This window comes from Symphalangus syndactylus, chromosome 5 (genome assembly GCF_028878055.3).
Source record: "Symphalangus syndactylus isolate Jambi chromosome 5, NHGRI_mSymSyn1-v2.1_pri, whole genome shotgun sequence".
Taxonomy (NCBI): Eukaryota; Metazoa; Chordata; class Mammalia; order Primates; family Hylobatidae; genus Symphalangus; species Symphalangus syndactylus.
Window position 1 is genome coordinate 154715979 of NC_072427.2, and position 27006 is coordinate 154742984.

General features: G+C 52.9%; 1 protein-coding gene across 7 annotated transcripts; it reads left to right on the top strand.

The window, feature by feature from the left end:
• Positions 1-535: 535 nt before the first annotated feature.
• On the top strand, positions 536-26281 carry SLC6A12 (solute carrier family 6 member 12). Of its 7 annotated transcripts, none has more exons than XM_063639887.1 (16): positions 541-761; positions 2571-2655; positions 4643-4913; positions 9934-10068; positions 13546-13686; positions 14572-14659; positions 15598-15730; positions 17454-17588; positions 18450-18553; positions 18953-19077; positions 19496-19710; positions 20211-20348; positions 21144-21246; positions 23113-23213; positions 23709-23879; positions 25162-26281. In XM_063639887.1, exons 3-16 carry the CDS (start codon positions 4700-4702, stop codon positions 25303-25305), a joined length of 1947 nt encoding a protein of 648 aa, XP_063495957.1. In that variant the 5' UTR covers positions 541-761; positions 2571-2655; positions 4643-4699; the 3' UTR covers positions 25306-26281. The 7 variants fall into 7 exon arrangements, with proteins under 7 accessions (XP_063495961.1, XP_063495957.1, XP_055137179.1 ...); XM_055281204.2 differs by having other exon boundaries at positions 543-761; positions 19598-19710; XM_063639889.1 differs by lacking the exon at positions 541-761 and adding an exon at positions 790-1170.
• The last annotated feature ends 725 nt before the right edge of the window (positions 26282-27006 follow it).

Below are 27006 nucleotides of genomic sequence, written 5' to 3' on the forward strand. Positions count from 1 at the left end.
AGGGCAGGTACTTGGTGGAAAACTCCAGCGTGTGATTCACTGCCCTCCCTTGCCCTCGTCAGTGAGGTCACCTCCCCTCCCAAGGTTCTCAGTTTACATCCTGGAGTCTCTGGTAAGAGAGGGCTGTCCCCCGTGCTGCACATCCCCGTCTCCTTGTCCCTGGGAAGGAGATGGTTCTGGAGGGGGATAGGGGAAAAGGGGGAAGGGGGAAGGGCAGGGAGCAGGAGCAGCAGGAGGGGAGGTCAGGGTGTGAGTCTCTGAGCCCCTTCCCCTGCCCAAGGGAGCAGCTCAGCCCAGCTCTGGAGGGGCCATCATGGGACTGTGCCCACTGGGAGGGCACCAGTCTGGAGACAGTGGGTTCACAGTGAGAGTGGGATGGGGGTGGGAGTGCTGGGGACAGAGGACTTGACTTCCTGAGGTTGGATGTTGTAATCTTGGTTCACAAACTTTTGGCCTCAATCCCTCCTGTTGCTCCTGGTATTTCTCTGTCCCTTCACTCCCCAACACACACCCCACCCCCCCGCCCCAACACGCACACACACACACACACACACACACAGCTTCTTTCTGTCTGGGAGTCCCTGGACAAGTCACATGGGATTCTGCACTGGGAGGAACAGGGTTAGGCGTGAACGTGGAGGGCAGTTTCCCTTTCAGGTCCCGGCTCTCTTGGCTTTCCCATAAGCAGCTGCCCCGGGACTCTCCTGGAGACCTGATGCCTGCAGCTGAGCTGACCACAGGAGCCAGTGCTGGGGACTGAGGTGAGCAGGAAGTGGAGGGGCTGGCTCTGCCTCTGCAGCCTCCAACTGCTGCTCAGAGGGGCTGGAGGGATAGATCCCTGGGAAGCGAGACTGTGGGACTGTGCGTGTCTGCGGCGGGGGCAGGACCTGAGATAACCTCAGGCCAAAGGGCAAGTCTGATGCCCACGACTCTCAGGGCAAGGGGTGCCCCCTAGCTCCGCCCCATCCAGCGTGGGAGCAGCTCAGCGATTAGCCTGTGGAGCAGGAATGTCCAGCGATGGGGAGCTGGTCACGGCAGTGGGTGACAGCAGGGGTGGTCATCTGACGAGGGGAGGGGAGCAGATGGTGCCCAGCAAGGTGGAAGGAGAAGTGGACAGGAGAAACCTCGGGGCATTCCTGAGGGCCCAGGAACTGCAGTAAATGATCACAGGTGAGGGGCTCCTGCCTGCTGCCTGCCGGCTGAGCGTGACGAGCTGGGTGCCAGGCGTCTCCCAGGAGGAAGCTGTCTTGGTTTGGGCAGTGGGTGCCATGGGTGTGCTTGTGCCCAAGGCGGGCACTCAGCAGAGTTGCGGGCAGCCACCAGCTGAGACCAGCAACTCACGGGGTGTGAAGGACTACAGAGAGAGCCAGGTTTTGGTGCCATGCACACAGGTATGTGTGCACGAAGGGACGTGACGGGAAATGGCACCAGTGTGTGTACGGGAATGGGTGTTGGTATGTGGGTGTGGACTGAGGCAGGGGCTGGGTGTCCCATTCCCCGTGTGCAGGGTCTGAGCTATTCCTTTGCTGGACTGGGAAGCAAAGGGGACAGAGCTGGGATCCAAGCAGCACACGGGCAGCAGCATTTCTGGTCTTGCCTGCCCCTCTGCTAGCCCCAGCTGGGCCTCTGGCAACATGCCCAGCTCCTGAAAACAGAGTTAACTTTGGACTTTCTAGTCTCTTGAAGATTTCCTCTCTGGGCAGCACCAAGCCCGGCATGGAAATTGGTGTGTTTGCTTCTGGAGGGCACTGAAGTATCATGAGGCCCGTCCCCCATCCCTCACCCCCTGCCCCAGCTTAGCAAGCAGGTGGGAGGCCTTGGAGAGGCAGCCAGCCGAAGCTGGAGGTAGAAGGGCACAGCGGGGGTGGGGTGTGTGGTCCTTTGCCTTTTAAAAGTAGCCCAGAAAGGAGAACTCAGTACAGCTTGTTCTGGTATCTTACATCCTCTGGGCCATTTCCTCCCTGAGTCTAACTTAAATCCCTCTTGCTGCAGTTGAAGCCGGTTTCCCCTTGAGTTGCCATGGCTTGGGGCCAGCTGCCCTTTTCACTTGCTCTTGCTTTCATTCTGCCATTCTGGATTTTCATTCTTAACCACAAGTTATGTGCCTCCCAATTACTTTTTTATTTTATTTATTTTTATTTTTATTTATTTTAAAAAAAAACATGTTGTGTCAGTGTTAGTTCATCAGCTCATGTTCTCTTTTCTCTCTTCCCCTATTTCTGATGAAACCCAAATCCTGGGCCCAAACTGGATTCTGTGATTTGCTTCCCTACCCCTGCTCCCCTCTGGCTTTCCCTGCATTTACTTCTTCTCCCCAACAAGCCTCCACTCCCCCAACTCTTGAGACCACCTTGGTCCTGCCATAGCTGCCTGTGGTCTGGGAACAGTAAGGCTCATTTCTGACCACTGCCCTAGGGGCCCTTGTGCTTGGGGCTTGCCCTGAGATGAGCAACGCTATGGCTATGGCCGGCGAGCAGAGGCAGTCAGTTCTCTGTCTCTTTACTGAGTCTTGTTTTTATCCCCTCACCCTTCGAAAGCCCCTGCTGAGCAGCGTTCATTCTCTCTTCCAGGGAGACTTAAAGTTCAGAGAGGAGGTGTGATTTGCCTGAGGTCACACAGCAAGTTAGAGACCCAGCTCCACGACTCGTTGTCTTGGTAAGTTTATTGTAGTAGTGAGTATTGAGAGTAGTGTCCTGAGGCCCTGCAGGCGCCAGGCACTGTTCCTTCATCTCTTGGAGCTTCACTTCCTCACACATGAAGTGGGGCTAATAGTAATACGTAACTTCAAAGATTCTTACGAGGATGCACTTCAATAATATACAGAAAGAGTGCCTGTTTTTAACATACTGCTGACTCAGACGTTAACCTATTATTATTATTAACAGCTAGATCTGGATTAGAACTTGGGTTTCCTGTCTGGTGCATTTTCATGCATGTTTTCAAGCTCGTTCACTAGTTTGTTAATTTGTTTGGTGATGATTCTGGAATCATTTCTCAGGGTGCCTCATTCCTAATTCTGTAGCAACATCTACATTTGGGTTTAGATGTTACCAACTTCTCCCCTGGGGCCACCTCTCCGTTTTTTCATCCCCAGCCTCCAGTGCTCAAAGCCCCCATGGGTCTGATCACATACTCCGAACCCAGAGGCTCTTTCCGCCCCCTTTCCCCCTGCCTTCTCCCTTATAACAGAGACCCAAGGCCTTTGATTCCCACAGGGTGGCTATCCTCATCCTCCCTCCTGGGCTGAGCTTGCAGTGGAAACCTCTGAGTAGGTGCCAATACCAGAATTTCACTCTGACACGCTTTCCCATTCCTGGGATAACCTGCACCCTCCAAGTCACCTTCAAAAATTTCCATAACCTCACATGGCTCCTGCCCGCGCCTTTCTAACTGACTTGGGCTTGGGCTGTTGCCTGGGTTAAAAGGACCAGTAAATAAACACAGACTCTTCCTTAATAAAAAGAATCCCTGTTTCTCCAGAGCCTTGGAGGAACGTGGGGCACTTGGTAGACCTGGTCACTTTGATTCCCTCAATACCCCTCAGAGGTGAGGGGCTGTGGGATGGGAGCTCCCCTCTACAGTCTGGGGCACCTCCTCTTAGCAATTCCTGGGAATAAAGGCAGAGGTGGCCTCAGGGTAATTGTTTATGTGTATGAGAGGGAGGAGAAGGCAAACATAGATTGGAGATACACCCTGACAGAAGTGGATTTATCTCCTGGCAGTTGACAGGCAGGCCAAGGGACAGCGAGTAGAACTGAGAATGGCCCACGTCACTTTTCTGGAGGTCTAGGGAGCTTTGGGCTCTCTGGGAGGGCAGGGAGAAGGGAAGGGCAGTGACCTGCTGAGATGGGCAGCCAGTGCTGGGCCTCCCTCTTGAGAAGCCAGTCACTTGCTCACCTTGGGGGTCATCGGGAGATGACTGCCCTGCCAGCCAGGTGAGAACTGGTCTGGTGACCCCTTCTGGCACCAGGGCCCCCCAGTTTTTCTCAGGACAGAGATGCAACAGAGAGAAGAGGAGCTGGGGCTCCCTCGAAAGCTTACACTTGTCCCTGGTGCCAATCCTTGTTGTCATCTGGCCTTGCTCAGAGGCCCCACCTTCTCTTTTCCTCCCAATCAGCTGCCCAGAGCTGCTGGCTCCCCTGTTTACCCCGAGTGGATCGATCACCTTAGCACACAGCTGGCTAGGAGAGAACCAGGCAGTCACTTCGGCCACACCTGCCCTTCGGCCCTTGCTACCTCGGCAGCCTTTGATCCCTTCTGACCTGGAGGCCAGAGGCCAGGCTGAGGCCACTCAGCAGACATCAAGGACCTGGGCAGATGGGCCGGCTGGGATGGTGGCGAGCTGTACAGATAAAAAGGGACATGAAAATGAAAAGCCCAAGCCTGAGTTTTCATCACGGTTCTACTCCTGAGTGGTCTTGGGCAAATCACTTCATCTGCCAAGGCCTGGATTTCCTCATCTGCAAACTCAGAAAACTAAGATTTGCTCTTAGAGTTATGAGAGCCAAGTGTAACTTTAGGTGTAAATTCCGTGGAGCACTTGGGAAGAACAGCAACGTGCTGACAGCAGAGACCGGGACGGGAGCGCAGGGCTGGCGGGACCATGTCGGGTTTTGCAGCTAATTTCTTCTCTTCCCACCAGGCTTTGGCCCTCGTCATCCTGCCCACCCAGCGGGGCCTCCCGACCCGCCACACGGCCATGGACGGGAAGGTGGCAGTGCAAGAGCATGGGCCTCCTGCGGCCTCCTGGGTCCCCGAGGAGGGAGAGAAGTTGGACCAGGAAGACGAGGACCAGGTGAAGGATCGGGGCCAATGGACCAACAAGATGGAGTTTGTGCTGTCAGTGGCCGGGGAGATCATTGGGCTGGGCAATGTCTGGAGGTTTCCCTATCTCTGCTACAAAAACGGAGGTGGTGAGTTCACTTTGGGTAGGCATGGTGGGGAGAGCTGTGCGCTGGCAGCTGGGCAGTGCCTATCTGGGCCCTCCTTCCTGGGCAGTGTGGTTTATGAAAGGAGGGCTATTTTGGAATTGGAGGACTTGAGTCTCAGTTCCAGCTCCACCACTAGCCTCAGCGTCCCCCTCTGTGAAATGGGGACAGTACCTCCCAGGAGGACGGTGAAGATGAAATTAGGTGATGGGCAGGACCAAGAAATTCTAGTTTTTAACAAGCTCCTTCACGACTGTGTAAAGGTCAATCGTTGATAGAATTCAGTCATTCATTCAGCAAACATGATTGCAGGCCTGTCACGTGCCAGACCCGGCGCTAGGTGCAAAACAGAACACATTCCATGTGCTACACTCCGTGGAAGGGTTCTGAGGAGTTGTACTGTGTCTGCGGCAGGTTGCGGACAAACAATTCAGCGTGCTCTGTGTCAAATGGTGATGAGTGGAGGGGTGAGGCGTGACGCAGGGAAGAGGGATAGGGAATGCTAGGCCTGCAGAGGGGAAGGTGACATTTCAGCAGACTTGAAGGAAGTGAAGGCGTGAGTGTCGTGGATGTATCCTGGATGGAGAACACTCTGACACAGGGAACGGCAAGTGCCAAGGTCCTGGGGGTGGAAGCAGCAGGCCTGTCTGAGGAGCAGTGAGGAGGCAGGTGTGGCTGGGGCGGAATGAGAAGGAGAGAATAACGGCATGAGGTCAGAGAGGTAACAGGGGTCACTCAGGCTCTGTTCTGAGTGAGATGGGAGTCACAGAAGCAATTTTGGTTGGAGAAATACCTTGCCTTTGAGTTTTTTTGAAATTAGAGAAACATGATTTTATTATTTTTCAGCACTGGATGTAAAAATTAGCAGTGGTGGGGAGGGGCCAGATTCCTTTTTCTAAGTGTACAATTCAGTGGTTTTTAGTATAGTCACGGAATTGTGCAACCATCACCACAATCACTTTTAGAACATTTTCATCATCCCCAAAAGAAATCCTATATTCATTAGCAGTCGCTCCTCATTCCCTCTCCCTGCCAGCCCTTGGCAACCGCTTATGTGCTGCCCATCTCAGTGGATCCCTATTAGGGCTATTTCATAGGAATAGAATCGTTCAATGTGCCGTCCTTTGTGAGTGGTTAGATTCATTTTATTTTGCCTTTTGAAATCACTTTTATTTTTCTTGTGGAAACGGTATATGTTTATTGCAAATATTAGACACATTTCAGGAAGGTAGAAAGGAATACTCACATTTAGAGATAACTTGTTGAGAAAACCCTCCTAAACACTATATTAAATCTGACCAATATGTACGTAGTGTCTACTATGTATCTTGCTATGTGTTTTAAAGCTTACAGTTACGATCACAAGCTGCTTGAACTGACAGCTCCTAAGAGATAGCGGTAGGCTTTCTCGGACTGGCTCGGTGTCTGGTGCTGAGGCTGAGTGTAGGCTGACCCTGGGCCAGAAAGTCAGGGGAGGCAAGATGAAGGGGCAGGGTGGTGGTTTCATTCTTCATCCAGGGCCACCATCTCATGGCATATAGGATGTTAGGGCTGGAGACGGAGGTGCTCAGACTAAGCCCTTCTTTGTTGGAGAGGATTTGCCCAGGACTGCAGAGGGCCCTGGAACCAATTCCTGCGTCACGGCACACTCCTCACTCAGCCATCTGGGAGGGAGACAGCACTAGAGACTGGGAGGCAGGGCTACGGTGTTGGGGCCCACCCTGCCTCTGTCCTGTCGTGCTGGCTTCTGCTGTGGCTGTGGCCTCTGTCCTGGCCGTGGGGCGGGGTGGAGAGAGAGAGATAAGTACCCCCAGTAACATCATGGAGTATCGGATCCGGGTTACCTCTGTCCCAGCCTAACTCTTGGGAAAGACACCCTTTCTTTCATCTTTAACACGGGGGGCCAAATGAGGTTGGGGTCCCCTTCTGGAGCCACTGGTCCTTGGGGGTCTAGAAAGGTAGTAAAGAAGGACCAGGAATTCATTTACTCGTTTCCAGCAACCTAGTGATGGATGGATGTGGAAACAGGACGTCACAGACTAGTCCAAATGTCTTTTATTTTTTTGCTTTAGACTGAACTGTACTAACTCAGAGTGATAATAAAGTTTATATCAAGCTGACCATAAGGCCTGATTGGCAGTTAAATATGATTTTTATTAGTATATGCAGGAAAATTTATTGATTATTAATTAGTAAACATAGTTCTGTAGAGAAAAATCTTTCAAAAGAAACAAAAAAGAGTAATAAAACCATTGGTCTAACGAGGTCTTTGGTTATGAAAAAGAGTAGAGCCCTGAACTGGAAATCATTCACCTCAGAAGAGAACTTGAGGAAGTTCCCATTATCCGGGTTGTGAGTGGTTCAGAAAAGAGCACGCAGCAGAGGTAAGGCACAATGTAGAGGTGTTCACACCAACCCCAGGCTTCAGGGCACCCTGTCGGTATAGGTCCCTGTGGGACATCACTGGGCCGCCCGTGCCCATAGCCTGGGCTGACACCAAGGAGACATGAAGCAGGGTAACCTTCCAAAGCAAGGCACTGATAAGAGAATTTGAGGGGAGGGTGTTGGCAGCGTTAGCGTTCTGAAAACCCAAGGGTAGAGGTGCCCAAACGCAATCCAGAACCAACCTCTTCATCTGCCCCCGAAGGTCCAGACTTAGTGCCGCCCTTTCAGGGAGGACCCAGTCTGAGCGAGACCCAGCTCCAGGCCTCCTGAGGTCACCCCGTCTTCTGTGGGGCGGAAGTCCACACTCCCAGGTGAGAACTGAAGCCACCTCCTTTATCAGAGGGAAGGACCTCCCGCACATAACAGGTGGGAAGGAGTCCCGTGGGCCACACGCCCTGACAGACATCCTGTAAACTGCCTTCTGGGGAGGCCTCAGGCCGTGTCCCTCTACTGAATGCTACCCCTCAGCCTAGGTCCTGGGACTTCCCAAGCCACTGAAACCTGAGTCAGTGGTGTTACTGGCACTGTGCTGACCAACACTCCAGTATTCCTAGGGTTGGAAAGGCAAACATGGGGTTCAAAGGGACTTTGGAACTCAGTGGAGAGTTACTGGCCTGTTGTGGCACCCTGGGATCCAGGAGACACAACCTTTTTCCTTCCCCACATATTGCTCTCAGGAATGCAGATTGGTGCAAGAGTTTTGGAGAACAATTTGGAAATGCATGTTTAAAAAATGTGCATACCCCAAAGGTGGAAACAACCCAAATATCCATGAACAGATGAATAGATAAACAGAATGTGGTAGGTTCACACAAGGGAATATTACGTAGCCTTCAAAAAGAAGGGAATTCATGCTATGACCTGGATGAATCTTGGAGGCATGCATGCTGAGTGAAATAAGACAGGCACAAAGAGATAACTACTGTATGATTACACTTTCATGAGGTACCTAGAACAGGCAAATGCATAGAACAGAAAGTAGAATCATGCCTACCAGGGGCTGGGGAGAAAGGGGAATGGGGAGTTAGGGTTTAACGTGTACAGTTTCAGTCTGGGATGATGAAAAAGCTCTGGAGATGAATGGTGGTGACAGTGGCACAATATTGCAAATATGCTTAATTCCACTGAACTGTATACTTAAGAACAGTTAAAGTGGCTTACATTATGCATATTTTATCATACACACACACAAAGCGAAAAAAAGTGCATACCTTTTGACTCAGGAATTCCTCTACTGGTAACTTGTACTAAGGAATGAATTAGACAAGTGCACGAGGATGTGGACAGCGGTCTTCATTATGACAGTGTTTCGGATGAAATGACCAAAAGTCCAATGTAACATACTGACGAAGTGCACTAGGATGGATACAGAGAGTGGAACACTAGGCAGCCATCAAAATGATGAGGTAGATATGTATTTACTGACATGAAGAGGTTTATGGTAAAAATTTAAAAAGTGGTTATCAAACAATGTATTTGATACATGATTACTTCTCATTTTTGCAAAAAAGAAACACGTGTGTGTGCTTTTAAGCAATCTGGAAGGATATACAATGCTTTTTCCTTTCTTTCCCTCTGTACTTTCTATGTTTTCTACATAATAATATGGATATGAAGTATCAGAGGTATATACTGCAGTCATTACGAGCTCAGCCTCAGGACCAGACCGCCTGGGTTTGTGCTTCAGTTTCCTCATTCGTGCTTCGGTTTTTCCATCTTTAAAGTGACCTCAGTTTTATTATCTGCAAAATGGGGATAACAGTAGGGCCTGCCCCGTGGGAGGTGGTTTTGCAAGGACTGTGATGTTGATGAAGCACGTACAAGAGTGCCTGACATGAAGTAGGCACCAAATAAGCACTCAGCGTTCTCACGGTGTAACACGCAATAATCCATTCACCCTGAGATGAACTTCTCACGCGAGCTTTATGCCTTAGTGACTCTTACTGAAGTAGGTCTCCTGGGTGTGGAATCTGAAGAGATTCCATTCCTGTGTAACCTGCTGGATGTCTGTTAGGCCTGGCCTCCCTCTGGCACCTGCAGGTTGGCACCTAATCACATGATGGCCTTCTCTGCTGGAAGCCCAGTTCAGATCAGAACTGGGTGAAGGCAACAAACACCCTGGAAATTATTAGTGGGAAAATAATGCTTCCGAGGTGCTTGTGTTTTTCTCTAAAACGTACCGAAAGTTTAATAAGCAGATCAAGTTATACAGAAGCCATGTGTTTATTCCAAAAATAATCTATTGACTAGATTTGTAAAGCACACTAAGAAAACAAACGGTGCATATATTAGAATTTCCACCTAAGTTTTCATTAATTTCCCTTCCAAGGCTTTTCTCATTCTGTGTAGGGTTCAGATCAGAACATTCCCACCTGTGCCTGCCTAACACTCAGGACGGCACGCAGACAGGAGGAAGCTGATTGGGCCCTTGGGAAGTGTCAGGAGGAAGATTAAGAACAGGATGGTGGAGGGCGGGTTTGTTGGGGGAGGAGGGTCTGAAAGGATGGAGGCTGAGGAAGAGCCTGGGTGTGGCTCAGCCCTGCCTCTCTCTCTTCTGCAGGAGCCTTCTTCATCCCCTACTTCATCTTCTTCTTTGTCTGCGGCATCCCGGTGTTCTTCCTGGAGGTGGCGTTGGGCCAATACACCAGCCAAGGGAGTGTCACAGCCTGGAGGAAGATCTGCCCCCTCTTCCAGGGTATGTACCCTCCCCCGCCTTCCTATTCATGGGGTCGCCATCTTGCCTGCATCCCCCCATTGTCTCTCCCTTCCTGCCCATCCGCTGCTTCCCCCGTCCGCTCACTCCCATCCTGTGCCGAGTGCAGAACCAGGCTGCATGGGTGGGCTGGAGAGAGCCTGGTGGGGAAACACTGGCTCCCGAGCAAGCTGGGACCCTTCGCACTGATGGGGGGAGGTGGGGGAGGCCAGTTTGGTGCTGATGCCTCTTGGGGCAACCACGGGCCCCTGCGGGGGCAGAAGTGAGGGGCTGGAGCCGGTTCTGCCCTCCATCCCAGCAGTAGTGTCAATGTCCCACTCAGCTGGGCCCTATGCCTAGGTCCAAGCACGCTCATGGACAGCACATGCAGGCCTGGCCTCTCTGGGGCGCACAGACGGCTTAGGGGGGGCCGTGGTCAGGGTGAGCAAACGGAGCACTGGAATGGGAGAGGGGAGAGGTCGTGGCTCTTTCCTTCTTTTCCAAGTCGAAGAGGCGGCAGGGCCTGGGATCTCAGCGGGGTCTGCGCACCGTGCTCTGCTGGTGGGAGGTCGGGCTGCTCTCCCCGCCCTCCCCGCTCCGGGAGCTGCGCGCACCCGCACGTTCCCCACAAGTCACACGGTGGCTCCTCCACCCAACGCCGCCCCTGCCCCCTCTCCCGGACTGCCCCACCAGCACGCCGGCCCCCGGCTCGGCAATCCCGGGGCCGCTGAGTTCCCGGGGCTGACCCAGGGCTGCGGATGGGCCGGACGGCCGCGAGCACAGCGCGTTCCGCCGCGGCACAGTGGCCGCTTGTTTGTGTGTTTGTGTGGGTGTCTGTGTGCGCGCTCCCCGGGGACCCCCTGCCGTCTGCGGGTCCCTCCTGCGCGGCGCCACGCCCACCCCCGCGGAGGACGCCCGGGCCGCCCCAACGCCGCTGCGCGGTGGAGACCGCGGTGGAACCGGTCCTTGCCAGGGTGGGCTCGCGCGGCCCCAAAGGAGGGGGTTTGTTCACAGTCAGCACTGAGTTTTCAGCCAGGCTGTTCCGAAAGGTCCGCAGTCCTTCATTAAGTAGTGAGCCCTTCGGGAGGCGGAGGCAGGAGGATCGCCTGAGCCCAGGAGTTCGAGACCAGCCTGGGCAGCATAGTGAGACCCTCCTCTTCTCCCGTCTCTACAAAAACATGTAAAAATTAGCCAGATCCGTCTGTGGTCCCAGCTACTCCGGAGGCTGAGGTGGGAGGATCGCTTGAACCCGGGAGTTGAGGCTGCAATGAGCCGAGATCACACCACTGAGCTCTAGCCCGGACCCTGACACACACACACACACACCCCACACAACACACACACACAACACACACACACCACACACCACAACACACACCCCACACCCCACACACCACACAAACACACAACACACACAACACACACACAACACACCACACACCACAACACACACACAACACACAACACACACACAGCACACACAACACACACCACACACAACACACAACACACACACACCACACACACCACACACACACAACACACAACACACACAACACACAACACACACACACCACACACAACACACACAACACACACCACACAACACAACACACACACACCACACACAACACACACACACAACACACACACAACACACAACACACCACACACACACCACACACACCACACACACACAACACACACACACAACACACAACACACAACACACAACACACACCACACAACACAACACACACACACCACACACACAACACACACAACACACACAACACACCACACACACAACACACCACACACACACCACACACACCACACACACACACACAACACACACACACACAACACACACACACAGTTATTGAGCATTGACTAAAGACTAAGAGAGGGCTAACCCGGCAGGGAAGGGGCGGGGGGTTCTCTCACCCGTGAAACTGGGCCCCAGCCCCTCTCTGCAGGACTCCCGAGCCACCTGGCAACATGCTGCTTTTAAAATGACAGTGGAAAAGATTCCACTTTGTAGACGTGGGCTGGGGAGGTGTGTGTAAGCACTCCCTCTCCCCCCACCCCCTCCCGCCCCAAATATACCACCAGGAGACCAAGTGCACCCAGCTAACCACGAGGCTTCATGACAAGTGTTAAAATAGCAGCCAGGTCTCCACCTTTGCTGGCGGTCTTGCCTCTTGCTAGCTTCTGGTGAGATGGCGCTAGGTGCTGACTCAGGCTCCTGCGTTCCTGACGCAGGGACCATTTCTCCCTTCCTCTCTGGTTTCTTGCTTTCGCTCTTATCCTGATGCCCCTCTGTCACCAGGCTGGAGTGCAGTGGTGTGATCTCGGCTCACTGCAACCTCTGCCTTCTGGGGTCAAGGGATTCTCGTGCCTCAGCCACCCAAGTAGCTGGGATTACAGGCGTGTGCCATCACACCTGGCTAATTTTTGTATTTTTAGTACAGATGGGGTTTCACCATGTTGGCCAGGCTAGTCTTGAACTCCTGGCCTCAAGTGATCCGCTCTCCTGGGCCTCCCAAAGTGCTAGGATTATAGGATTATAGGTGCAAGACACATTCTTACCAACTTTTCCAACTTACTCTTTGCTTCTTCCATCCCCTTTTCATTTTACAACCAATACATGGTTGTTGTAGAAAAACTAGAAAGTGCAAATAGCCAAAAAAACACCCAGAAACTTGAAAATGTTATCTGAAATCCTACCACCTAGAGAATCACTTGTTAACTTTTGGGTGAAGATCCTTCCAGAGCTTTTCTCATGAAAAAAAAATACATGTTGAAATATATATTACAAAAATCGCAGAATACATAGGGTAATGTTCTGTAACCTGTGTTTCTTCCTTAGAAAAATATGCTGTGGGCTGGGCGTGTGGCTCACGCCTGTAGTCTGAGGCACCAGGACACCCAACCACTGCCCTCTGCTGTCGTTTGCATCACACCCAAGGGCTCCTGTTCCCTCCCCTGCCCAAAGTTCTTACTTCCTCCTCTAGGGCACAGGTGATGTGCCTGTAATCCCAGCACTTTGGGAGGCCAAGGCAGGTGGATCACCTGAGGTCAGGAGGTCAGCCTGGCCAACATGGTGAAACCCTGTCTCTACTAAAAATACAAAAACTAGCTGGGTGTGGTGGCACATTCCTGTAATCCCAGCTACTCAGGAGGCTGAGGCAGGAGAATCGCTTGAACCCGGGAGGCGGAGGTTCCAGTGAGCCGAGACCGTGCCACTGCTGCACTCCAGCCTGGGCAACAGAACAAGACTCCGTCTCAAAAAAAAAAGAAAAAAGAAAAAAGAAAAAAAATATGCTATGAATGGCTTCTGATGCCACTGGATAAACCCCAGTGGTTCTCTTTGTGTGGCACCCAATACCCTTGTAACCTCAACTGGCAGCTTCTGTGTGACTTTTTTGCTAACATTGATCTCTCTTGTCCCTCCCCCCATCTCCCCCACTCTGGAAGGCATTGGTCTGGCGTCTGTGGTCATTGAGTCGTATTTGAATGTCTACTACATCATCGTCCTTGCTTGGGCCCTGTTCTACCTGTTCAGCTCCTTCACCTCGGAGCTGCCCTGGACGACCTGCAACAACTTTTGGAACACAGGTATCTAGCATTTCAGCCCCTGGGATGTTGCCTAATAGGGGCTGGGCTGCGGTGGCCGGTGAGTCCAAGCAACGACGGGGAGCATAAGTACAGCAGAACTTGCCTCACAGCCAAGCCATGTGGGCTCCTGGGCAGCTCTGCTCCTCGGCTCCTCTGTGGCCCTCAGGCCAGCCACTAGGATGAGCCAGTGTGGTTGGGAGAACCCAGAGGGACTGCATTAAATAACTGCAAGGGTTATTGCCACTTACTCGTTCGTGCACTTAACAAGCACTTACTGGGCACCTACTGTGTGCTAAACACGGTGCCAAGGGCTGGAGACAGGTACAAGGCTGAGCAAAAGCAACAGGGACCCAGTCTTCACTGTGTTTACAGCCTGGTTGTAAAAACAGACAAACACAACCACTACAAATTGTGATAGGTGAACGGAACTGCAGAACCATAGAACAAGGGGAGGGAGACGTGTCATCTGAGGCCTGAAGTGAGAGAGAGCCCAGCATGGGAGCAGCATTCTAAGCAGTGGGAAGAGCAGGTGCAGGGCCGCAGTCCCTTGGCCTCTCAAGTGGAGAGACAGGAAGTCAGAACGGGCAAGTAGGGAGAGTGCGTCCCATACCAGCCATCCATGAGGGGGCTGAGTAGATCTGAAGTCTGGATAGTGTCTGAGGTTGGCAGGGCAGCCAGGTGAGCAGCCAGATTCACAGGGAACAAGAGCAGGGGGAGGAGGAGCTGGCCCTGTGAGCCTCCTGATGCTCTGGAGAGTGGGGGCTCCAAAAGAAGCTCTTGGGGCTAGGAGTGGTGAGGACCACTAGGCTGCAAGGCCAGAGGGCCAGGGGGACTAGGGTATAAGAGCATCTCTCTCCATCTTGTCCCTAACCTTGTCCCGAACAGAGCATTGCATGGACTTTCTGAACCAGTCAGGAGCCGGCACAGTGACCCCATCTGAGAATTTTACCTCACCTGTCATGGAATTCTGGGAGTAGGTGCTGGGCCCATTTGCCACATGTGAAGAGGCTCCAAGCAGAGGAAATCTGGATGTCTGAGCTGTGCGAGTCTGAATGTCTGGGGTGCAAGTTTAAGATTCCTCCCCCGCCCCACTCCAACCCCACACATCACTGAGGCAGGGGAGAACGCTCTCACATCTACCCACACGGGTCCACAGAGACTCACATTTATCCGTCATGTCCACCTTCACCCCACATCCCTACCTCCACGCATATGTCTGCCCACACATGTCCAGTGGGGTGCTGGACACAGTCTTCACAGCCTTAGGAGAGCTGAGCGTGCATGTCTCTTCCCAGTGCCATGCCCGGTGGTGTCATGCTGGTAGCTTGAAATTGCCCAAGGCGGGAGTGCTCACATCAGGACATGGGCATACTCACATAGTCACCCTCTCACACGACAACTTATCCCTTCACATTACCTGTGCCCACACTCGTCCACCTACATTCCCACCCAAGACTGCCTGTACTTTCTCACACTGAGCTGACCCCCACGTAGGCACCAATGCCCTCACACATGGATGCCTCACAGTACCGGACCCTCACACCCACGCACGCAGTTCCCGTACCCCATCACATGTTTAGAAACTAAACACACATTCAGCCCCTCCATGGGATACCCATGCACTTGCCCATCAACCTGCATGTGTAAATATCTACTCTCTAAATGCTCATTTATACATTCCTCATCTCTCTTTCTCCATCATTCAAATGAGTTAGAAAGATAAAGATACGTATAGGATGATGGTAGTAGTTTGGTCTATGGGAACATGGCCTGACTGTGGGGAGGTGGGGAGTGGGGGAAGCCCTGGAATATGAGATCCGTGGGGTCAGCTCTGAGAATCAGACTTGCTGACAGATGCAAACTGTCCCCTTTAGCCTTTCCCCTCATTGCTTATTTTTCCCAATCCTCCAGGAGACGAGTTCTGGGCATCACCTCGGGCATCCATGACCTGGGCGCCCTGCGCTGGGAGCTGGCCCTGTGCCTCCTGCTCGCCTGGGTCATCTGCTATTTCTGCATCTGGAAGGGGGTCAAGTCCACAGGCAAGGTGAGATGTGCTGCCTCCTGGGAAGCTCCCTTTGGCCCCCAGAGTCTACGGGGACACTTGAGGGGGACCCTCTGGAGAACTGATTTCTTTCTATTAAGAAACTACGCTTCCTGGGCAGTGCAGGGGAGATGCATAGTGAGAACAGGGGGAGGCACAGGAAGGTGGAGCTTAGCTCGATGCAAGGAAAGTCTTTCTTTTTCAATATGACTTTAAAAGTCCGGTTTACATAAGAATATTCAGGGTGGCTGGGCACAGTGGCTCATGCCTGTAATCCCAGCACTTTGGGAGGCCGAGACGGGCGGATCATGAGGTCAGGAGATCGAGACCATCCTGGCGAACACGGTGAAACCCCGTCTCTACTAAAAATACAAAAAATTAGCCGGGCGTGGTGGTGGGCGCCTGTAGTCCCACCTACGCGGGAGGCTGAGGCAGGAGAATGGCGTGACCCTGGCGGGGTGGAGCCTGCAGTGAGCTGAGATCACGCCACTGCACTCTAGCCTGGGTGACAGCGAGACTCTGTCTCAAAAAACAAACAAACAAACAAAAAGAATATTCAGGGCAAATTAGAAACAGAAAAGTCCCATTGTTGGAGCTGACCCCTGCTGGCAGGTTGGCAGGCTGGCAGGCTGGCACTGCTCATCTCTGTTCATTTTTGCTGTGTCGCCTTCTGGTCTCTCTCATACGTATGTGTGTGTGTCTGTATCCATTATGTGTGGCTATGACATCATTAGGGTCACACGCTCTTATGACTCACTTGTTGTATTTAACAACATAGCAAGATAATTTTGAGTTTGAATTAGCAAACAGAACTGTCTTTGAGGTGGTGAGTTTCCAGTCATTGAAGGGGTTCCCACCAAGAATGGGCAACGACGGGCTTGTCACATAGAGAGAATTCGGATTTGAGCTTTATTTCCAACCCAGAGAGCCAGAGACTGTGCTTCATGCCTTTTCAAAGCCAGCAGTGGTCAGTAAACAGACTTCTCTGCTTGGCCATACACTGAGTCTGTTCAGCAGTAGCCTTTCCCCTCCCTGAATTGTAACAAGTTGGTGATAGGGATGATGAAAGTGGTCATCGCAGTAATAACAGCACAGAGAGTACCACTGCTGCCACCCAGGGAAGGAGCTGAGTTTGCTTAGTGGCAGAAGAGAACACCCCAGAGCTCCAGCCACCACTGCTCCCCCAACCATTAGCTTGGAAAATACAGTCTAACTTTCCCCACAGATCACTGTGCAAATCTGGTCACCACTCCCCTGGGTCGCCAGGGGGCAGGGAGAGAACAGAAGGATTAAGAAAGACCAGATTCGGGACTTATTAGTCTTTGCCCTGATTTGATCATTACGCATTATATACATGTACGGAAATAACCACTCTTTTTCATAAATATGTACAGATTATGTACATACGTACATGTTGACTAAAGATAGGAGGAAAAAAATGGTCTTGGAAAGGTTATGAGCTGGAAGCCTGTACCCTGCCTCTCTCCCTGTCTTCCTCCTCCCCTCCCCACCCTTCCCCTGCTGATGTGTATCTCACACCCTGTGGGGAGCACGAACCCACTGGAATGTGTAAAGGGAGGTGCGGAAATTTTCTTGTGCTTAGCCCCTCTTAGCTGTCTCTGAGGTTAGGATTGAGCTCCGTGTGACTTGAGCTGCCTGTGGGGCGTGGCTGGAGGGCCACTGCGTCCCCACCAGGAGTGACCTTGGCCTGTCCCCCCACCTCCAGGTGGTTTATTTCACAGCCACGTTTCCCTACCTGATGCTTGTCATCTTGCTGATCCGAGGTGTCACCCTTCCCGGAGCCTACCAGGGCATCATCTATTACTTGAAGCCAGATTTGTTCCGCCTCAAGGACCCTCAGGTATGTACTGTGCTGGGACCACTTCCCCAGGTGCCTTCCCCACCCAGCCAGGTCTGTAGTTTTGAAAGCCTTGTATTGCTTTTTCCTTGGCTTAAAAGCGATAGATGCCCACTGGAGAAAAATTAGAAAATATGGAAGAAAGCTATAAAAAAGAAATTAAAAATCTCTTGTAATTCCACCACTCAAATACAACTTTTTTCCTAAAAAAATTTTTTTTCTCTTTCTTAGAGACAGGGGCTGGCTCTGTGCCCCAGGCTGGAGCTTAGAGATGGGGCTGGCTCTGTCCCCCAGGCTGGAGTGTAGAGACGGGGCTGGCTCTGTCCCCCAGGCTGGAGTGCAGAGGCGCCATCACAGCTCACTACAGCCTCAACCTCCTGGGCTCACGGCATCCTCTTGCCTCAGCCTTCTGAGCAGCTGGGACTGCAGGCATGAGCCATGGTTCCTGGGCATTTTATCTTGATATTTTGATGAAGCAGCCTCTTTGTCCCCAGGTCATAGCTGCTTAAGACACTATGTATAGAGATCTTAGTTGAATGAGACAAGTGACTCCTAGGTGTGCCCTGCAGATAGGCCTTGGGTGCAGCCATGGTTTGTAGATTCCCCTGGAGAAATCCAAGCAACACACACCTATTTGCTACTCACTAAGTGCCTACAGAATCAAACTGAAACTGGGCCGCCCTGGGGAGGAGGTCACCATGGGGACAGGAGGGCGCACTCATGGAGAGCTGGGATGCAGGAGGGAAGCACTCAGGGAGCAGTGAGGGGCCAGGCTGGTGCTGCAGGGGACGGGTCTGGATCTTGGGTCACCCTGGCTCTGGGCCCTGGGGGCTGCCTCTACCTCTTTCTTGGGGTTTTGTGTAGGTGTGGATGGATGCGGGCACCCAGATCTTCTTCTCCTTTGCCATCTGCCAGGGGTGCCTGACAGCCCTGGGCAGCTACAACAAGTACCACAACAACTGCTACAAGTGAGAACAGCGTGGGCCGGGGTGGGGTGAAGGAGGGCTAGGGGCCTGGGGGTGGGCTCTGGGCAAAGACCCGTAGTCTCTGGGCCCAGACCTTCCTTATTCATTATAAGTTGTATCAGACTGACCTTGTGGGTTCATTTCCCAGACTAAATGTCTTTCTTCTTCCTTTTCTCTCCCACTTCTCTCTTTGTTGTCTGCCACCCGATTTTTGTCTTTTTCTTCTACTATCTTCTTCCCATGCCGTCTTCCCTTCCTCCCCTCCTCTGTGCCTCCCTTGCCTCCCCCTTCTCTCTCCTCGGTCCCCTCTCACTGTCTTTTGACCTCTCCTCCCGTGACTGATCTCTCTCTCCTCCTCTCTTTCCCTCCCCGTTCCTATCTGCCCTTGCCCCACTCCCACAGGGACTGCATCGCCCTCTGCTTCCTGAACAGTGCCACCAGCTTTGTGGCTGGGTTTGTTGTCTTCTCCATCCTGGGCTTCATGTCCCAAGAGCAAGGAGTGCCCATTTCTGAAGTGGCCGAGTCAGGTAGGTGCCACTTTGCTGTCTGGGGCCTGAGGGGAAGGAGAGTCAGAGAACACACTTCTCTCTTGCTGAAAGGCATGAGTCCCAGAAGATGGGCAATATGATTTACTTATGGGTAATAGGATTTAATTTTAGCATCTGTGGCAGTGCTTATCACAAAGCAGGGCTTCCATTACCATGGGAAAGGGGGGGGAGGATAATGGATGGTAGATGGACCAACACTGGATGGATGGATGGATGGATGGATGGGTACATGGATGGATGGATGGATGGGTACATGGATGGATGGATGGATGGGTACATGGATGGATGGATGGATGGATGGATGGATGGATGGATAGATGGATGGATGGATGAATGGTATGTTTCCCAGGCCTGGAAAGAGAAGAATAGTGGATGGAATCACCGTTTCCTCTTAAAGTGCGTGCACAGGTACACACACACGCAGTGCTTAGAGAGACGCCTCTTTCCCGAGGGCAGCACACGCCCTGGAGCCTCCCTGACTATGCTGTGTACCTGGCAGGTCCTGGGCTGGCCTTCATCGCCTTCCCCAAGGCTGTGACTATGATGCCCTTATCCCAGCTGTGGTCCTGTCTGTTCTTTATCATGCTCATATTCCTAGGGCTGGACAGCCAGGTACGTCACTGCAGCCCAGCCTGCCCTGCCATGGTGACCTTCTTGCCAGCCTCTGCTTGTCCTGGCACTACTCTCCCCTCACTCTCACTCCCCTGACCACAAACCTGAGGCCCCCTCTGCTGTCCAGGGCTTTTCCTTGGGGTTGGGGGTGTGGCCTGGAGACCCCATGCTGCGAAGGGGCCACTGGCTTTGTGCTTCCAGGCTTGAGCCTCTGCATGCATGATGCTTCCTCCCACATGTTCCTTCAGCTTGAGTGGCCCAGCCCCAGCCCCGGGGACAGAACATAACCCCCCTCTAACCCTCACTGCTGAGACTCTTTGTCATGGAGTTGTAGTTAAGGGCAGGGCTGGCTCACTCCAGGGCACCCCCATTTCTTCCCTTTGTGCCGCTCCCTGCACCCCTGTGCATCGATGTGGATGAGCCAGGGGAAGTGGAGGCCAGGGCCGGTGGCCAACAGCCCGCCCCACACCCTCTCATCCAGTTCCCCTCCTGGCCCACAGTTTGTCTGTGTGGAGTGCCTGGTGACAGCCTCCATAGACATGTTCCCCAGGCAGCTCCAGAAGAGCGGGCGGCGCGAGCTCCTCATCCTCAGCATCGCTGTCACGTGCTACCTCATAGGGCTCTTCCTGGTCACCGAGGTGAGCTGGGGCCTGCAGGGCCAGGCTCTGGGCGGGGAGCCACGGGGGACACTGCTGACCCTTCTCAGAGCCTCCCTTTTCTCATCTGCTGACGAGGGGTGTGGACACCTGCCCTGCCTCTCCACAGTGAGGTTGTAGGGACCACACAGCATGCATTTGTGAGGTCTCTTTTGGTTGCAGGTGACAGAAACCAATACAGCTGGCTTAAGCAGAAAGGGGAATGTACTGGGTCAGGTTGCTGAAAACGCTAGCGATGTCTGGGTTGGACCCAGCTGCTCTTGTGACACTGTCAGGAATGCTCCTTGGTCTCCTGTGACTTCACTCAGGCAGGTTTCCCTCCTGTGACATGAGGGATGGATGCTGGGCTTCAGGCTTACCTGTTACTGTCAGCCAACCCAGGAGGAAAGAGAGGGCCCATTTCCTGAGAGTGTGGCAAATGTCCAGGCTATGACCCTTATTCAAGCCTGGAGTAGGGAGAGAGGGATACCCCTGTCTAAAAGGAACAAAGATTGAGGGGGTGTCACTTTCCAGAAGAGGAGATGCTGGGCAGACGAGATGATGTGCGTCCACCACAGTCTCCTAGTGCCCTTGCAGATGTCAGAGTTTATTGTCCTGATGTTGACTGGGGGGCCCGAAGGCAGGGGCAGACAGGGCAAACTCCTTTTAGATGCAAGGAATGGCATCCCACCGGCTGGGCAGGAGTGCACCCCACGTGGGTATCTGCCATCTCACCGAGGGGTGGAGTGTGTCCCAGCCCTGCACTGGCCATGCCCCAGCTCCACGCTCTCCCCACAGGGCGGGATGTACATCTTCCAGCTGTTTGACTACTATGCTTCCAGTGGCATATGCCTGCTGTTCCTGTCAGTGTTTGAAGTGGTCTGCATCAGCTGGGTGTATGGTGAGTGGGGTGGAGTGGGGTGGGCAAGCAGGGTGGGAGAAAGACCGTCTAGGCCAGCCAGGGGCAGGCTTTACCTGGGGGAGGCAGTTCTCTGGCCCTCTGGTTTCTCTGTGTCTTTGCGCTGTTGTTCTGCTTCTTCTTACTGGGAAATTTACCCGTGGCTGGGAAGCCTGGCATTTTCATGGCAGCAGGCAGAGCTGTAATGATGACAAAATGGATTTCCTTCAACAGTGAGAGAATGATCAATACCAGTGCACAGTGTCCTCGATATGGAGGTGGCCAGAGGCCCTTTGCCACTGGGAATCTTAGTCAGAAGGGACGTTTATCACCACTTAGCCCAATCCTCCACAAACTCCCACACTGCCTTTCCAACAACGAGGTGCTCACCCAGACTGAGTATTTCCGTGGACAGGGAGCTCATTCCTGTGTTTCTGAGGTAGTCTTTTCCATTTATGCGTTTCTTTCCTATACTGAGGTGAATTCTGCCTTTCACTGACTTCCGCCAGCAGCCTGGCCCCCTCAGACTGAGATAGCTACCATACTGAATGCTGCAACAGCCAGGTGGTGACTGTGTCCTGCACCAGGAAGGGGAAGAAGCCCGATTCGCTGAGCGAATGCACGACTGCGTGCCAGGCACTGTGCTGATTGGTCTGACACACTTACAATCTGTGCAGGGAGAGAATGAGGCTCAGAGGGGTTCAGTCTCTTGCCTAAGCTCACACAGCAAGCGGAGAAGCTGTCGTCATACCCCAGGTCCCTCTGGCTCCACTGCACCACGCTGGGGGAACACAGTGCCAATGTCACAAGGCTCAGGGCAGAGGTCAAGTGGGTGCCACACAGTAGGGCCTCAGGAAAAGCCATGAGTAGAAAAGACTTTATCTTGCTACCCTAAGCCTTCCCACTTGGGTCCTTTCCTCTCCACAGAGATGTTCCTTCCTTCTCACCTCAGGCATCTGATGCCTTCCGATTTTCCCCAACTCCTTTTCAAAACTTCTTCTCAGAGGGGACCTGCTAAACTTGATCACAACAGGTGTGAATGGCTGATAAGCCCTAACATGGTTCGCTCACCCAGAATATCTGGCTTTTAACTTTGGCTTTTCACAGTCAAAGGAATGACTCTTTATGCTGTGATTTCATGCGTCAGGGATCAGTGGGAAGGTATTTTGGGTGGGAAGGCAGAGAGGCCCTCCAAGTATCTTTACCAATCAGTGATTCTTTGCTTCTTAGAAGACTGGCTCTGCCTAGAACCACAGCACATGAGGAAACCGCAGGAATGAAACAAAACAAAATAAAGCCAGTCGATATTTTCACTAAACACAAATTAACCTTCTTAACCATGCTTTTTTGGGAACTCAGAGGTGGTTCCTCTGGAGTCTGGAATCTAGACCACCGTTCTGTTCCCAGTAGCCCTCTGGCCCTCTATGAGTTTTCTATGACGTGCTTGAACAGCGGGACTCCTGCTGTTTTGCTGTTTTGACTTGGACCAAATTCATCCTGCTACCCAGGTAAACAGGCGTTTGTCTAACCATCGAGCCCCATTTTGGGCTCACAACACTCCTTTGTGGTTAGAACAGTGGGGTCTCCATCACAAGACAGGGAGGCAAGAGACAGCATTGACAAGAGATGGCAGCAGCAGCGTGTGGGGGCAGCCCCTGCCCGCTCTGCACTACCTGCCTCGTGACGCGAATGCGTCTCATGCAGGGATGCAGGGTGTCAGGGAGGCGTCTCACTCATGTGCCCTGTTCCACTTGCCCTGCACAGGGTGGGGGTGAGGGAAGGGCACAGAGCCAAGTGGGTCTTTCCCAGACACCGGGAAGCTGTTCTCACCCTCTGGCTCTCACACTCTCCCACGCCATGCCTGCTCAGGGGCGGACCGTTTCTATGACAACATTGAGGACATGATTGGCTACCGGCCATGGCCCCTGGTGAAGATCTCCTGGCTCTTCCTGACTCCTGGACTTTGCCTGGTATGTGCCCACCAGCTGCCCCCCTATTCCTTCCTGCCCCAGAGGACTCCAGAGATGAGGGAAAGGACGGCTGACACGTGGGGCTCTTTCCCCACCTGTCCAGTCTCCCGTGGGTCTTGCTCCATTTCCTGTTCTTGTTGCCTTCCCTGCTCTTCTTTCTGGGGCCATCTCATCCACCCATAGGTAGACTCTTGTTCTACTTCCTGCTCCACCCCTTCCTCCCAGTGCCTCCTGCTTCTGCCTGATTTCTCAGTGGTTGGTCTCCTGTCTGTCTGAGCTTCTCTTCTGAGCCCCTCCCTTCCTTTGTATCGCCTCCTGTCTCCCTCTGTGATGTGAATGATGCCTTGGCCTGGGAGCTGCAGGGGCTTTTACTCTTCTACCTTACAGACGTGCTGCAGTGCACCTGACGTGTCCTCTGTCCTTGGCTGTACGTAGCTGCGGAGAGGGTTTCAGTCACCCCCTATCTCACCCATGGCTGCCCCTTCCTCCTCCCAGGCCACTTTCCTCTTCTCCTTGAGCAAGTACACCCCCCTCAAGTACAACAACGTCTATGTGTACCCGCCCTGGGGATACTCCATTGGCTGGTTCCTGGCTCTGTCTTCCATGGTCTGTGTCCCACTCTTCGTCATCATCACCCTCTTGAAGACTCAGGGTTCTTTCACGAAGGTAGGTGATGCGGGGGAGAGTGACCTCTTAAAGGAGGGCACCGAGAGAGGCTGGACTTGGGGCAGGACACACAGCTGGGGCCAGGGAGCAGACACACACTCTGAGTGTGGAGCAGTCCTTCAGTCTCACAGAATCTTAACGAGACGAACTTTGAAGACCAGTCCAGTGGCTTTTCAGAAATGTTCTGAAAAGTCCTAGAGCCCTAGACCTGCAGAATCTGACCTCCCGTGGATGATCTGGGCAGGCTAACCAAGGGCAAACTGCTGAAAGGTTCAGGAGAAAACTAAGTCACAAACATGAACAGGAAGGTGCCCAGACACAGAAGGTTTACAGACTGTAGATTCCCTGCCCTCGGAAAACTGATAACCAGCAAGCACAGTTCACTCCACGCGCCGGCTCCTGGCTTCTTTTCTTACCTTAACTCTGCCTGGGGACACACGCAAGAGGCTCCCCGTTTAGAGTTTGGGACATGCCCTCCTGGAAGGAACTATAGCCAATGACCCACAAAGGTAGAAATCTACCTTTTTATAATCTTGCCTATAAATAATAGAAAACCCAACCTACAACAGTTTAGCAAATAGGCTTATTTGTTTTTTACATTTCAAGAAGGTCAGAGATTAGGGCTGCTGGTATTTGGTTTGGCTGCTTAAAGAGGCCCTTAGGGACCAGACTTTTCCTGCATTTCTACACTTCCATCCTGGGCATGCTGTGTCTTCATCATCATGTTTATCACCTCATGATCACAAGAAGGCTGTCATGATTCCAGTCATCACATCTACATTCGAGGCAAGAAGAAGGAGGGAGCAGATGGTAGCAACAACAACAACAACAACAGTCATAGCAGTACCACTGATAAGAAGCAAAATAATAGATACTTATTGAGCACATAGTAATAGTAATAACAGTAATGACAATAACAAAAATATTTATTGATCACTTACTCTGTGCCAAGCACTGTTCTGTGAAGTGTGTTCTACTATTATTCTCAATTTACAGGTGAGAGAATTGAGGGGGATTAAATTAACAGAGGGGTTAAGTGAGCGGCCTTAGATGGTACAGGTCGGTGGCAGAGCCAGGACTGGAACCCAGGCAGTGCACACTCATTCACAGCCACGGTATTATTGCCCCCTCTCACCTCAAACGGTTCATTCATTGACTCACTCATACTGTGCGGTGCTGGCCATGTGCTCCGCTCTGGGCTGGGCCCTGGGGATGCACATGTGAGGAAGCTTCTGTGCCTCCCTCACCGACAACTCCAAATCACTGCCTCTTCTCTCCACAGCGCCTGCGTCAGCTCATCACCCCTGACTCCAGTCTGCCGCAGCCCAAGCAACATCTCTACTTGGATGGCAGTGCTGGCCAGAACTTTGGGCCCTCCCCAGCAAAGGAAGGACTGATAGCCGGGGAGAAGGAGACCCATTTGTAGGGTGTGGCCAGAGGCCAGGCGGCTCCTAAGCCGGGAACCTAGGTCAGGGCCACCCTCCATTCTCAGCGGACAGCCTCTGCCTCTGTCTCCTGCCACAATCCTGCTGGGAACCTCTGGAGAGCCACAGGCACCCCCAGCTGGAGGCCAGACTCCTCTCTTGTGCTAGCTGGAGCAGCTCCTTCCCCTGTGCTGGTATCACCACCACTGGGACGTGCCATGTTGGGAGGCCACTTCCTGTGGGAAGGCACCATTGTTTTTATAAAGGGGGGTCTTTTTGGAGGCCGCCATCTGATTGTAACACCTCGAGTTATGAGGACTCCGCTGTGGGGATGCCTCTTGTTAGAGCTTACTGCATTTGTACACGGGGAGAGGAGCTGTAATTGGAACACACACTGCCGTCCAATGTGGAAGCCTGATGGGACAGTACACCCTGTTGGAAGTGACAACGGAGCACACTGTGTTGGATCGGAGGTTCCGTTAGGGGATTCTTCCTTAGGCTTAACGACAGAGGCAAGCCTTCGCATGCCGCCAGTCTGGAGCTTCCTCCGAGTCTCTCATGGCATCTCCAGCTCCCGCCCTAGTTCCACACTGTTCTTGCAGTGTTTCATCAGCTTCTGGAGCATTGGAATGGAAGGGGCTTAGGAGATGATTCCTAGACTTTACAAACACGCGGCATGCTTCGCTATACTGTCCGTTCCTCTGCCCAAGGCCGACATTGCTAACTGATCACAGATTCTTTCCCACCTCACAATCCTTCCGAATGTGCTCCAGGCAGCACCATTTGCCATCCTGCTTCTAACGCAAACCCCTGACTTCATGGACGAGGAACCTGGAGACCAAAGAGACAAAGGGACTTTTTCAAGTTCACATGGCTTCTTGGGGGCCAGAGATAAGACTAAAACCTTATCTCCTTGTGCTCAGGCCAGTGTCTTCCCACTAACCCCCTGCCTTAGTTAACAAGTGTGTATGGATTGCCTGCCACGTGTGCTGGTCTCCTTTGCCTTGCTCGTTTCTGTTGAGCTATGCCTCTTGGGGTGGGGGAAGAGAGGCCCCCTCTGTTGGAGGTGGTGAGGAGCTCCCCAGACTAGCGCCCCCGCCTTGGTAATTTCTCCACCAGCCCATCATCCCCTGGCCCGATGTCCTCCCAGATCCTTTTGTTCTTGTCCTTGCCACCTCTTCTTCCCCCACGGAATGCATGAGTCTGCGAGTCTCCCAGTGGGCGGGTGTGGGGGTGCTCTCCTTAGCTGCCACTCATGGCTCCACCCCTTTCTCAACCACTCCTCTTCCCACACCCCTACCAAGTCCCACATGCCTCTTCTGTGGCTGGAAGGCTTCCTGGAGGAGGAAGGCAGGGTTTGGATAAGTTCAGTGCTCTTGTGTTCAGAAGGGAAGGGAGGAGAGGGACTGCGGCTGGGGAGGGAATTTCAGGGCAGTTTCCTGGGACAAGGGAAGCCACCCAGGATGAGGGGATGATTCGTATGTAGATGTCACCTGGAGCCCCCGCCCAGCGGCTGCAGGAAAAATCGGGTCTGGCTGGGGTGAGTTCCGTCTTCGACAGCCCTGTGCCACCTCAGGTACTCTTAGCTTCTGACCGCCCCCCTTGTCTCCCTCTGGACCGCTCTGTGCACCTGTGCTCTCGCTCCTTGGACCGGCTAGTGGGGAGAGAAGGAGGCCCAGGGGAAAGAAGGAGAGCAACGGCCT

What these genes read in the sequence shown, in the direction of transcription:
- SLC6A12 (XM_063639887.1), top strand. Translation starts at nt 4,700, where the DNA reads ATGGACGGGAAGGTGGCAGTGCAAGAGCATGGGCCTCCTGCGGCCTCC. An exon ending in CTGCTACAAAAACGGAGGTG is followed by an intron (nt 4,914 to 9,933) that starts GTGAGTTCACTT and finishes TCTCTTCTGCAG; the next exon opens with GAGCCTTCTTCATCCCCTAC. An exon ending in CTCAGGGTTCTTTCACGAAG is followed by an intron (nt 23,880 to 25,161) that starts GTAGGTGATGCG and finishes TTCTCTCCACAG; the next exon opens with CGCCTGCGTCAGCTCATCAC.